Here is a 12,599-nt window from a genome sequence, read left to right as displayed (position 1 = left end):
AGTATGTCCTACTTGCATGCCACATGCACTCACGTACCCTAGTAACAAGAGAAACATAACAACAACATCAAAGAGTAGCATCAACAACAACAGCAAAAGAGTAGCATGAACAACATAATAAGAACTAACAGTAGTAGAAACTAACAACAGTATATACACTAGTAATAGCATCAAGAACACACAATGTGGCACTACAAACTAACACTTTGGCAGTACAAAGCAACAATGTGGCACTAAAACGATGCAAACTACCACTACATTATGAACAATTTAGGCATGTGGGATGAACAAAGTAAGCATGCACTCTTGTTTGTCCCCAAAACAGTGGATTATCATCGAATCCGGTCGAATCTAGTGGAATCCAGATGAATCAGATCGAATGGATCAAATGTACGGGCCACAATCTAATGTAGCACACTTTGAACTACCCTAAGAACCCTAACTAAGAAGCAAAAGGGGATTTGAGATCTTACAGTGGGGGTTGCCGATTTAGCGTACGCCGGCCGTGGTGAAAACCCCGGCGGGAATAGGGGTGCTGCTGCCGCCGCCGATGAAGAGGACCCGACCTTTCTCAGGGCCGCAGCCGTGCACCTCGGCCTGCGCCGGCTCGGAGATGACGCTAGCGTCCTAGAGCTCCCCTCCCCTTGCACCGGATGTAGAGGAGAAAACCCTCTTATGGTGGTAAAAATACCCCCATAAGAGGGGCCTGCAAAGGAAGGCGATGGCGTGTATTGGATCCCCGCGATGTTCGAGCCGATGGAGAGGACCACCGGCTCCGGTGGCGGAGCGGGAGCGACCGGCGCCGGCACTGCATTGGCCCGGGGCGGCGGCATGGTGTAGAAAGAGGAGGGAGCTCGCAGTGCCGCCCCCAAATCTACTCCGGCCGCAGGCCGGCAATCCACCTCTTGGATGGGATTGCTGTCGGTGATTACCGGAGTGGGTGGGGCGTGGTGAGACGACGGCATGGCCATCGAAGAAGCCGAACGGGCGCTGAGGTGAGAGAGAGGGAGTGGGTGTGAACTAGCGAGGGAGGTGACTGGAGGGGGTGTGGCTCGAGCGAGCCTGGCTCCCAAAAAAGGCCGATTCTCCAGAGTCAGGCTGAGACCTGCTTTGAGGTTCATGCGGGCCAGATTTTTGATGCGGCCCAGGCAACCAAACGGGTCAGATTCTTTCGCGCGGGTCTGGCCAGACCTAATGCGACCAACCAAACGCGTCCTAAAACGCGGCCGGCGTGCGATCACAAACTTGGAGACCATGCCCGTTTCAGCAACACATAGCGGCACAGCGACCAACAGAGGCAACACAACACGGCAGGGATAGGTGGCGACCACACAACACGGCAGGCACCGGCGGCGATCAAACAGCAGCGTCCGATAGGGGCGTTGAACACACAACGCGGAGGTCAGCGGCGATCACCAACAGCTCCAGGACTCGTAACATGCATGCAACTGCACGTGCTATCCATAGCTAATCAGACCCAGCATTAGTTAACTTGTGAATTGTGATTCCTCTATTATGGTCGACCGCTAAGGCTGGTCATAGTGAAGAGTAACTTAGACTAGTAACATGCATATGTTACCAGTCTATGTTAATATTTTTATAATGGGTAGTGGCATATGTGTGGTAACGTAGATGTGTTCGCACACGAACACGTCATCGTGTACCTCCAACGTCGAGGGTGATGCACCGCAGCTCACGTTGAAGGAGACCCATCCGGAAGCACGGTACGCAGGTAATTCGGCGGGTGCTTTTGAAGACCTGAAACCCCACGCGCCCGGGAGGGACCCCGTCAGGGCGCACGACGGCTATGGGCTGCCCTAGGTCGGGCTGACCGCCCCTAGGGCCTCGAGGTTCACCGCCCTGCAATGAAGAAGAACGAACGAAAAACGAGGAAGAAGAAAACATAAAAGATAAAAGTGGTAGATGAATTGATCGATTGTGTGTTGTTCAATCGGCCGTCACCCCGGCTGGACTTCCCATGCAAGGAAAAGGCTTGGATTCACGTCCAAAACCCTAGTCAAATTCGGATTGGTTTTGTCCGAACTTTCCAAAACTGTTCGGTTTAAACTGGCTGCACCTTGTGAGTACTTTTTGAGGTTGTAAACGATCTCGGATGGAAACGAGCCTAAAAGCAATCTTGACCGTTTCGACGAGACGAACAACTTTCATATTGAACGTTTTTTGATCAGAGGTAATATTGAGGGTCAAATCGGTCGTGCAAAACAGGCTATTATTCGCACTACCCAAAAGACAGGGTGTGGTGGGGCGCGACAGTTTTTGCTTCCTGACAGAGTTGTATTCCGATGGCTCTAATTTTTGCATACAAACTCGGATTTGGAAGATCTTTATATCAAAATCGATCGTTTTAACGAGACAAAGACAATCCGTGTAGATTATTTTTCCATTTGAGGTCATCTTCGGGGCTTAATCGGCCAAACTGTACTTTGAATATAAGATCTTAGTACTTTGAGCATATTTCGGCCTTCGAGATAAAATCGGACGGCGATGACTCAAACTTCAAAGATGTTCATATCAACAATACAGAAATCTTTCGTGAAGATCACTTCTCCATTTAAGGCCATCTTAAATAAGTTCTTAACCGTGCCAAAATCTGGTGTCAACACATGCCCCCCTGTTTTTCGGCAAAGCTTGTGTGCCGAAAAATAACTTGCACATAGCTTGCTCTAAGGAAGATGTCAACACTCCATCGGCCATTTTGCATATGCTTAGGACGATAAGTTTATATCAGCCGTTGATTGTGTGAATATTTCGATGCAAGTTTGGGTGAAACTTTCCCAACTTCAATAACAATCCGGTGATAAGGTTCCATAGATCAAAACCATCCTCTGAACTATATTGTTCACCCTTTCGCTAGGATTTTGCAGATAATTAAGAATAAACTTTCTCCAACCCTTACTTCGCCTGCATAAAAGTTTCATTAGTGGCCGAAGCGGTGGGCTTCGGTTCGGCCTTACCTATGTTGACAAAACCTAGCATCGGCTATTGATAGAAATACAATACACCATGGTTAACATAGTAGCCGGATGCTTGTTGTGGCAACTTTTTCAAATTGTCATGTCTAGATATATGAACAATTTTAAAACAACCCAAGGTAAATTTTGCATCTATGCATACCTCAAGATAAACTGCAAGTGATTCGTCAAAACATTCATAACCCTTGGATATTTGTTGCACTACTCATAACGAATCACCGAAAGCCTCAATATGTTTAGCACATATGAAAAAAGTTCCAAACCGAATAACATTGTGTATTCGGCTTTGATTATTGTGCAATAAATATTTTAAGAGGTATGAGGCTTCACAGAACAGCACTATATGGAGATATATAAATAACACCAACACTGTGGCCATTGTTATGAATTCAACAATCAAAACATAATCTCCATAGTAGTTGTCTCGCTCTCCAATCGAACTAAGAATGATGTTAGAATACTACACCGGCCATGCATTGACATACTCTTAGGACGATAGGTAAATATCGGCCATTACCATGTAAACTTCGTTCAAAGCACATATAGCCGAAACAAACAAACGAAATGTCAAATCAAGTATTTCAGCCCTTTGGATCAGCAACAAACTTGTAGCTAAGCAAATGTATAGTGACTTGGTAATACCCTTTCATGATGTAAGAAATTATATGGCATCCATGGATTAAAATAAGCCCATTGAGGGTTGCCAATCATACCCGATGACGAATTCTATGGCATAGGCATCAATGGCATAGTTGAAGAATATGGATAATGTGTAGACCGAAGATGTTCAAACCTTTGTCTTGGTCCTTCATAGTTTTCACTATTTTCCTTCTTCACCTTTGCTGCACGTCGTGTAATGGATGCTTTCACATAATTCTTATTTTGAATAATTCCTTTGGGAACCCATGCCATGTTCCTTTCTTCAAGTTCTTGTGCACTAAGTTTTTGTAATTTCTTGTTTTGCCAATACGATAAGCCGAGCAGGCATCTCGGCTGTGATTCTGTTTTGACCAATGGCAATTCCTTTTTGGCCTTGTGCACTCTCAAATTATTTTCTTCAGATTTGGCACTTCGACTCTCAATAATTGGTTGTTTTGTCTCATTGCCTTTAGTAGCCAATGTCAACACTTTAATTGGCTCTTTTTCATTTGAGATCAAATCTGAAATTGCACTCTTACGACCATATCTTTTAATGCGGTAAACCTGCTTGACCACCTCTTTCTTCTTCCTTGAGCTCTGGACCGATTCCTTATGATTGAAACAGTCTTTGACGCGTGATTATTCATGTTGATCTTCTTCGAGCTACATAGTATTGGTGAGCTGGTCTAGAATAAGATGGAGAATATGCCCTTGTATCATACATGTCCCATGATGAATATGTATCTATATGAGCATAGGGAGGCATCCACAGTATTGGCATTGGCGGCCCAAAATAAGGATATGAATATGTTGCATTAAAATTATCACTTTGCCAATATCAATCCTCATATTTGCACCTTGGGGGCGATCTTGCTTTCTTTGCATGATCTGACCGATAAGCATTCTTCTCTTCACTCTTCTTTTGATATTTTTCCAATAGTTGTGCGAAAGTGACTTTCGGCTTTTTACCTTTGTGCTTACGTCGGCCTTTGTTTTCTTTGGTTGTGCTTGCACCGATCTTTGGATTTGCTTGCTGCCCCCAGTACTTGGTATCTCCATTGTAGCTTCGATGGAATTCTCACCCTCGAGATTATGTTCATTATGATCTTCAACAACTTCTTTACTTGAAAGATTGATCCCATCACATGTAGTTTTTACCTTCTCTTCAAATGGATCGGCTTGAAGCAGCCGATGCAAAAACTTTCTGCCATCGGGACCAATCGGAATAGACTGGTCATCTCTTGGTGTCTCAACAAACTTCAACCGTCCTTTATCAATGGCCGATTTAACTATTTGACGAAACATGTTGCAATCCTTAAAATTATGCTTGGACGAATCATGCAACTTACAATACATTCGTCCTTGGACAGATGGTTCAACATGATGATCAAGAATTCTAATATAATTATTTTGCAACAACAAATCAAATATTTGATCACACATGCTTGAATTGAAGGTAAACTTTTCATTCTCTAGCCGATCTTGTTGTGAGAACGGCTTTGGAGTTAAGCAAATGAATGGTTCAGATTTTGCATCAAACCATTCGGCTTTGCATTGTGTTTTGCATTCTATCTCTGATGTCTTAAGATATTATACTAGCATCAGTTTTCTCAACAGAATTTAACCTTGGCTTTAAATTTCTAAAATAAAAATAGTTAAAACATACATGTCTCAATTGAGACCAAGTGTAAGCCAAGTAGGAAATAAGCAAAGCTACCCAAATAGATATGAACTTTAGATAAAGCAACGGGGAAAGATTTGGCTGCAATAATAAGTTATTATCGGTCTTTATAAATGGCACAATTGGCTGACCGATATGTTCTAAAACAATTTTATTGCTAACAAGTAAATTACCCTTCTTCATTGGTCTTTCAAAATTACCTATGAGGATTTTTCTAATAGATGCATCAACAATAAAGTTGTGACCAAATCTAAAAATAGGTAAATTACTCGCTATGCATACCTCTTCAAATACGCTGGGAGAGCATGATGGTGGTGTGACTTGAAAAAATATCTAGCTTCATCTTTGGATGACTCTCCAACGCCTTTTCATCATCTTTTTCTTTATTCCGTGCATCATTACATTGAAGATTTTTGTCGGCCGAACTTTGTTCGGCTACTTGTTCTTGTCCTCGAAGCTTGTCAATTTCTACGGCACGGAACTCATAGGGCAGGAAGTAGCTTCCATTAACTTCAGAAAAATCAAGCACTGTTGTTTTCCTATGCTTGCCATGCCCTTTCTCAATAATGCTTGCCTCGTTGGATTTGTTGGATTCAGAATATATACTACTTGATTCGGCTTTTCCAACCGAAGCACTTTCATGTTCCGAATCATCCTTCTTTTCATTGATACTACCAATTGGCAATTGTTCTTTTATCTGAGCCAATTCTTTTTTTATTTGTTTCTGACGGCGAGCGGCAAAATTAGCTTTAAGCTTTTTCTCAATTTCAGCCCACTCCGGATATGAATTCCCCCCAATGCTTTTAGATTCTTTCGGCAATGATACACGGGTGTTGCCGAAATTTTGCAATTGTGTAGGGGGTGTATAATATGATGTAGTACTAGGTGAAGCCATATGCATTGTTGTAGGACCATACTTTTGCTCGCCAATTTTATGAATTGGCAAAGATTCATCTTCTTGTAAAACTCTAGCTTTTATTGCGGCATAATCAGGAAATAGCCCCTTTTCATGTTGTTCAAGGCAAAGAGCACTAATTCTCTTATTTTGGGCTAAACTCTTCAATGCAGCCACCACTACCTCATCTTCTACAATATTGGGCACAACCGCTCCTGTAAAATTTACATTCATTCGGCTATAACCAGGAAGGTGTGAAGCCGAATTATGAGCATCTATAGTTGTGTATGGTGCCGAAGAATTACTAACATGAGGTGTAGCATATGACGGTTGAGGGTAACTATCCAAATAGCCACTAGTAGCATGGCCAATTCTCTCATTCATCAGCATGGTTGGATTACTATATTGCACATTAGCTGCCCATGAATAAAAGGGTGAAACATTTCCTTGTATGGCATTGGAAATTCTAACTTGGGGTGTTTTAAATTGATTAATCGAACTCATCATGTTGCTCATCGGCATATGAATTTGCTGGGTTGCCGATGCATGTCAGTTGGGATAAATATGGTGCATGTTACTAATATCATCAGAAGTTGAAGTATATAAATTACTTTGAATCGGCCCTTGCACGTAGTTAGTTGCATGATTGAAAAAACTGAGGTTGGCCGATAGAGTATACTCATTGAACAACCTAGTAACACCATATGAATTATTTGCATCTACATAAAGGGATTGGGTATTCATATTACCTTCGTAGACTGCAAACCCTAGATGACGATCTCTTCGTAGCAAGAACGGGCCGGAGACCGTTCGAAGCTTCGTCCTCAGCGGAGTCGCCAAAAAGTGTGTTCACACACGAACACATCACTGTGTATCTCCAACGCCGAGGGTGATGCACCGCAGCTCACGTCGAAGGAGACCCGTCTGGAAGCGCGGTACGCAGGCAATCCGGCGGGTGCTTTTGAAGACCCGAAACCCCACGCGCCCGGGAGGGACCCTGTCAGGGCGCGCGGCGGCTATGGGCTGCCCTAGGTCGGCCTGACCGCCCCAGGGCCTCGAGGTTCGCCGCCCTGCAATGAAGAAGAACGAACGAAAAACGAGAAAGAAGAAGAACTAGGGTTAAAGAGAAAAGATAAAAGATAAAAGTGGTAGATGAATTGATCGATTGTGTGTTGTTCAATCGGCCGTCACCCCTTAGATACATAAGAGGCAGCTGGACTTCCCGTACAAGGAAAAGACTTGGATTCACGTCCAAAACCCTAGTCAAATTCGGATTGGTTTTGTCCGAACTTTCCAAAACTGTTCGGTTTAAACTGGCTGTACCTTGTGAGTACTTTTTGAGGTGGTAAACAATCTCGGATGGAAACGAGCCTAAAAGCAATCTTGACTGTTTCGACGAGACGAACAACTTTCATGTTGAACGTTTTTTGATCAGAGGTAATCTTGAGGGACAAATCGGTCGCGCAAAACAGGCTATTATTCGCGCTACCCATCAGACACGGTGTGTGGTGGGGCGCGTCAGTTTTTGCCTCCTGACAGAGCTGTATTCCGATGGCTCTAATTTTTGCATACGAACTCGGATTTGGATGATTTTTATATCAAAATCAATCATTTCGACGAGACGAAGACAATCTGTGTAGATCATTTTTCCATTTGAGGTCATCTTCGGGGCTTAATCGGCCAAACGGTACTCTGAATATAAGATCATAGTTTCGGCCTTCGAGATGAAATCGGACGGCGATGACCCAAATTTCAACGATGTTCATATCAACAATACAGAATCTTTCATGAAGATCACTTCTCCATTTGACGTCATCTTAAATAAGTTCTTGACCGTGCCAAAATGTAGTGTCAACAAGATGTATTTATTTATTATTTTGTAGACTCATTTTCAAGAGGAGCCAGTCATACATGTTCACGAAAACGGTGTGAGTTCCATTGCCTGTACGCCAGTACGGTTCTTAAGGGCATTGAATATGCGAGACTTAATCGTGGTTTTGTTGTCTCTTGGAACCAGAGATGAAGCCGGTGCTATCTATTACAACAATAGGGATTAATTTTGAGACGACCGTGGCGTCTAAGTTAGAATCGAAGACTCCGTCGACTGATCTGCCGCGCCGGGGCCTGCCGTGTTGTGTCGTCGCCGCCGGCCGCTGCGTCGTGTCGCCGAAACCCACAGGTTCTCCACGCCTATGATCGCACGCAAGCCCGCCTTGTTTTGTAGTGCCCGCCGGCGCACAACCTGATCTGATCTGTTCCATGACTTCTATCTATCAAGTGAGAATAAGCGTTAGGGTGCTTACTGATAAATTACATCGACTTAGGTGCGCAGGCGGGCATGTAAACGCAAAATAATCGTGGTTTCGATGCTGCCCATGCTATTTGGATCAGATGGTCGAGGACAAACGGGTGATGCATGGATATACAACTTCCTTGGATGCATAGTATATGTTGCCAATAAATAATAGGTAGGGTTTGATAAATATTTAATATGGGTAGATAAATCACATGCTAATATAATAGAATATTTATATCCCGTTGCAACACATGGTCATTGTCCTAGTATTAAAAAAAGTTTGCTGTACATTTTTAAAAAGCTTACTTTGTATAAAAAAAATGTTCCATGTATATTAAAAAGAGATAATTGTACAATAAACAAATCACTGTGCATATAGAAAAATGTTCAGCATAAATTAAAAAATAGTTCATCCTACATAAAAAAGTTTAATTTGTATTAATAATGTTCATCTTATATAAATATGCTTAGCATATTATACTGAAGCAATATTTATAGTATAGAAGCGTATAAAAAGGGAAAACAGCAAAAGAATGCGTAAGAAAAACCAAACCAGAAGAAAAAAATCCGAAAAAAACAGAAGAAAAACAAAATGCAGAAGGGAAAAAGGAAAAGGAAAATAAATAAATAAATAACAAAAAAAACGAAACACAAAACCCACAACATATATAACGAAAAGAAAAAGAGCGAATCAGACGCAAGACGCGCGCGCGAAGCCCACGAACTGGGCCGGCCTACTCTGCGTCGCTGCGGGGGTTGCGGAGTCTATTTGCCGCCTGCCGAAGGCGAATAGGATCCACCGGAGGAGATAACAGTGAACAAACCAACAATGGTATTCCCCTAAAAAAAACCAACAATGGGCCTCTATGACTAGGTTTTTCTGTTTTCCTTTTATTTCTTGAAGGAAGTGCCTCGATGACGCATACGTAAACCAACAACCTCGCAATCTTCGATAAGTGTGTTGGGATGCCCTTAAAAGGGGCTTGGACGAGTTCACCGAGTTCACTGATCACACAACGCACTTTTTTTTTTTGCAACTTCACTTCTTTTATTCTAGAGGGTATTTTCGGGCCATTCGCCCGCTTTGTTTGAACATAAAATCGCATGCATCACGACACCTTCTCTATGATTCTATTGCATCTCCACGGATCTACAAAAGAATCAAAAAGTGTAGGACATCTTTTCCCTCCCTCTATCAAACAGTGAACACTGACAACTAAATTAAGAGCTGACGACAAATCGTGACCGTGCGCTGCAATGCCTCGATCGCCGATCAAGAAGAAATCAGCTGCTTGAAGTTGACGGGCGCGGCAAAGCCGAGCTTCACCGGGGCGGCGAAGATGGCCTTGGCGCCCTTGGTGGAGGTGGCCTGGGTGCCGTGCACCTCGTCCCAGTAGACATGGTCGTTGCGGTTGGCGCAGTAGGTGGCGTTGGGCCCGCACCAGGTCTGCGCCCGGAGCCTCCCGCCGCCGCAGCACGCGCTGGCAACGTCCTTGAACCCGGCGGCCTCCGGGTGCTCCGTGATGAACGTTATAAGGTTGTAGGAGCTCCCCACGGAGTACTTCATCCCGGGCAGCGCGGCGGCGAGCTTGGCCATCACCTTCCCCAGCGCGTCGTTGAACCCCCTGGCGAGGGCGTTGGCGGCTTCGACGCACTCGGTCTCGCCGTTCGGGGAGGTGACCCGCACCGCCGGCACGCAGCCGATGGGCGGCACGTCGACGATCCCGAACCGCCGCGCTCCCAGCTGGTACAGCGTCTGCACGTGCTTGGTGTAGTTGGTCAGCATGTCCGCGTAGAAGGACGGCGCGTCGCTGGCCGTCAGGTTCTGGCGGAGGAAGGCGAAGAAGTCGTTGCCGCCGTCGCTTATGAGGAAGAGGGACTTGGACAGCAGCGCGTCGATGCCACGGCTCTTTTCCGTCATCTTTGACTTGGTGGCCGCGAAGTACTCCACCTGCTTGGTCAACGTGAGGGTGTTCCCCTGATCGATCGTTCGATGCCGACATGAAGCAAAATTAGTAAAAACAACGCAGAAAAGATGAACAAATGCGAATATTTTATTTTTCAGAAAAAGACGGATGAATGTGTTGTTTTATTCCGGGCGAAAGACAGATGAATGTGAGTATAAAACTCATATGGAAGTAACTCCAACTGATTTCTTTGGAACAAAAAAGAGGCGCACAATCCGAGGCGGCGGCACTCACGGTGGTGTCGAGAATGCCGGATCCGCCGGAGGCGTAGTTGACGCCACGGTAGCCTCTGACGATCTGACGGCTCGTCTCCGGCGTCAGCGACAGGTACGCCGGCGGGCTCCTCTTGAAGCCCAGCAGCCTCGCTGCATTTCCGTTTGCACCGTGCGTTAGCTTCATCTGACAAATGAAATGGAAACCAAGTGCACGCCGGCGGGGCGGCCGGCCATGCGGGCGGACTACGTACAGATGGAGTCGGCGACGTTGAATCCGTTGCTGAACCTCCCGGTGGGCCGCGACTGCGGGAAGTCGATGCCGTAGGGGAGCTGCAGCGCGGCGTTCCCCGGCAGGTACTGGTTGTTGCCCACGTCCACCGTGGAGTCGCCGAACACGTACACCGCCGGCACCAGGTGGGCCTCCTCGTGCCCGCTCGCCGCCGCCGGCGAGACCACAAGGCCGCTGCCGGCGCAGATGACAAACACCGCAGCCAGCGCCGCCACGGCCTTTCCATTGCACACCCTCACCCCCATCATGGCGCCTGCAGCTAGCTAGCTGTATCCGGCTACGCCCGTATCCGTATGTATGCAACAGGACTCAGATCGGGCTGCTCCACTATTTTGGGTTTGCTGAATGGAGGATGAATTGCAGTGCAAGGTAGGCGGTTAGGTGGCAGGATGCCCGCGGGAATATGTGCTTGGAATGGTAGCGGGGCAAGTGTCTACCTGTGAGTCCAAGCAAAGGCCAGGCCCTCCCGCATATTTATACGCGGTAGATACGATGCACTATGCCAACTCAGAAATAAAAAAAGATGCACTATGTCATCAGCACACACGCACGAGATGTCAAACGGTTATGCCCGGGCCTCTCTGTGAGCCTTGACCGTGAAGCGATCAGTCTGTTGAAAGGGTAAATGACAGCGAGAAGATCTCACGACGCTCCCTTCTTTCCCCCAACAATTGAGTGGAAGGATGTGTTGGTCACTTGCAATTTCGTGGTTTCAAGTGACCAATACCACTTCCTCGGTGGCGCAACACATTGCATGAATCATGATCCATATGCAAGACCATGACTGTGACTCGTCTCCTTTTCAACAGTTTATCCAACAACCCAACGGCTCCTTGCAGTTCTTATAAAGAAAACGGCTGATACCACTTCAAAATAGTCAACTCTTTCGCATGCAGAAAAATAGGGAAAAAAAAAGTAGTTCCTTCATAGTTGTAGAGAATGATTTGATGCATCGATGGTTGATTGATCGTGCACTACGCACATATATATATAGGTACAAGGGGTGCGACCGATGTCTTGTCTCCTAAGATACACGTACATACAGAGGGAGACAGACACTACAGGTACTGCATACGAAACCCATACCTACGTACATGTACACATGTTCAACACCCCCCGCAGTCGAAGCATCGCCGGTGACGCAGAGACCGGACCGAAAGCCCTTGAATGTCAGGGTGGGCAGTCCTTTCGTCATAACATCGGCGAACTGCTGATCGGTGGGCACATGTAGAACGCGAACACGACCAAGTGCGACGTGCTCCCTGACGAAGTGGATGTCGAGCTCAATATGCTTCGTCCGTCGGTGATGGACAGGGTTGGCAGCAAGGTACACCGCGGAGACGTTGTCACAGTAGACAAGTGTCGCCTTGGTAACCTCACATAGCAACTCTTGAAGTAGCTGTTGTAGCCAAGAGCACTCCGCGCCGGCGTTGGCCATAGCCCGGTATTCAGCCTCGGCGCTCGGTCGTGAGACCGTGGGTTGTCGTTTAGACGACCACGAAATCAGAGAGGGCCCGAGGTAGACACAGTAGCCGAAGTGGAGCGTCGAGTGCCGGGACACCCAACTCAGTCGGCGTCGGAGTAGGCGACAAGGCTGGTATCAGGTGATGTCGTCAAGGTGAGA

At 46.0% G+C, this 12,599-nt stretch overlaps 1 protein-coding gene across 1 annotated transcript; it reads right to left on the bottom strand.

The window, feature by feature from the left end:
- Positions 1–9,510: 9,510 nt before the first annotated feature.
- On the bottom strand, positions 9,511–11,401 carry LOC123134547 (GDSL esterase/lipase At2g23540). Its single transcript, XM_044553781.1, has 3 exons — positions 10,938–11,401; positions 10,706–10,836; positions 9,511–10,482 (listed from the first exon to the last, which is right to left on the bottom strand). Exons 1-3 carry the CDS (start codon positions 11,221–11,223, stop codon positions 9,778–9,780), a joined length of 1,122 nt encoding a protein of 373 aa, XP_044409716.1. The 5' UTR covers positions 11,224–11,401; the 3' UTR covers positions 9,511–9,777.
- Between the last annotated feature and the right edge of the window lie 1,198 nt (positions 11,402–12,599).

Source organism: Triticum aestivum, chromosome 6B (genome assembly GCF_018294505.1).
Source record: "Triticum aestivum cultivar Chinese Spring chromosome 6B, IWGSC CS RefSeq v2.1, whole genome shotgun sequence".
NCBI classification, from domain to species: domain Eukaryota; kingdom Viridiplantae; phylum Streptophyta; class Magnoliopsida; order Poales; family Poaceae; genus Triticum; species Triticum aestivum.
Note: the sequence above shows the minus strand (reverse complement) of the source record. Positions and strands in the feature narration are given on the sequence as shown.

Coding starts and splice junctions, on each gene's coding strand:
- LOC123134547 (XM_044553781.1), bottom strand. CDS start 11,223: ATGATGGGGGTGAGGGTGTGCAATGGAAAGGCCGTGGCGGCGCTGGCT. Junction 10,837..10,937: donor CAACGTCGCCGACTCCATCT/GTACGTAGTCCG, acceptor ACGGAAATGCAG/CGAGGCTGCTGGGCTTCAAG. Junction 10,483..10,705: donor CCGGCATTCTCGACACCACC/GTGAGTGCCGCC, acceptor ACGATCGATCAG/GGGAACACCCTCACGTTGAC.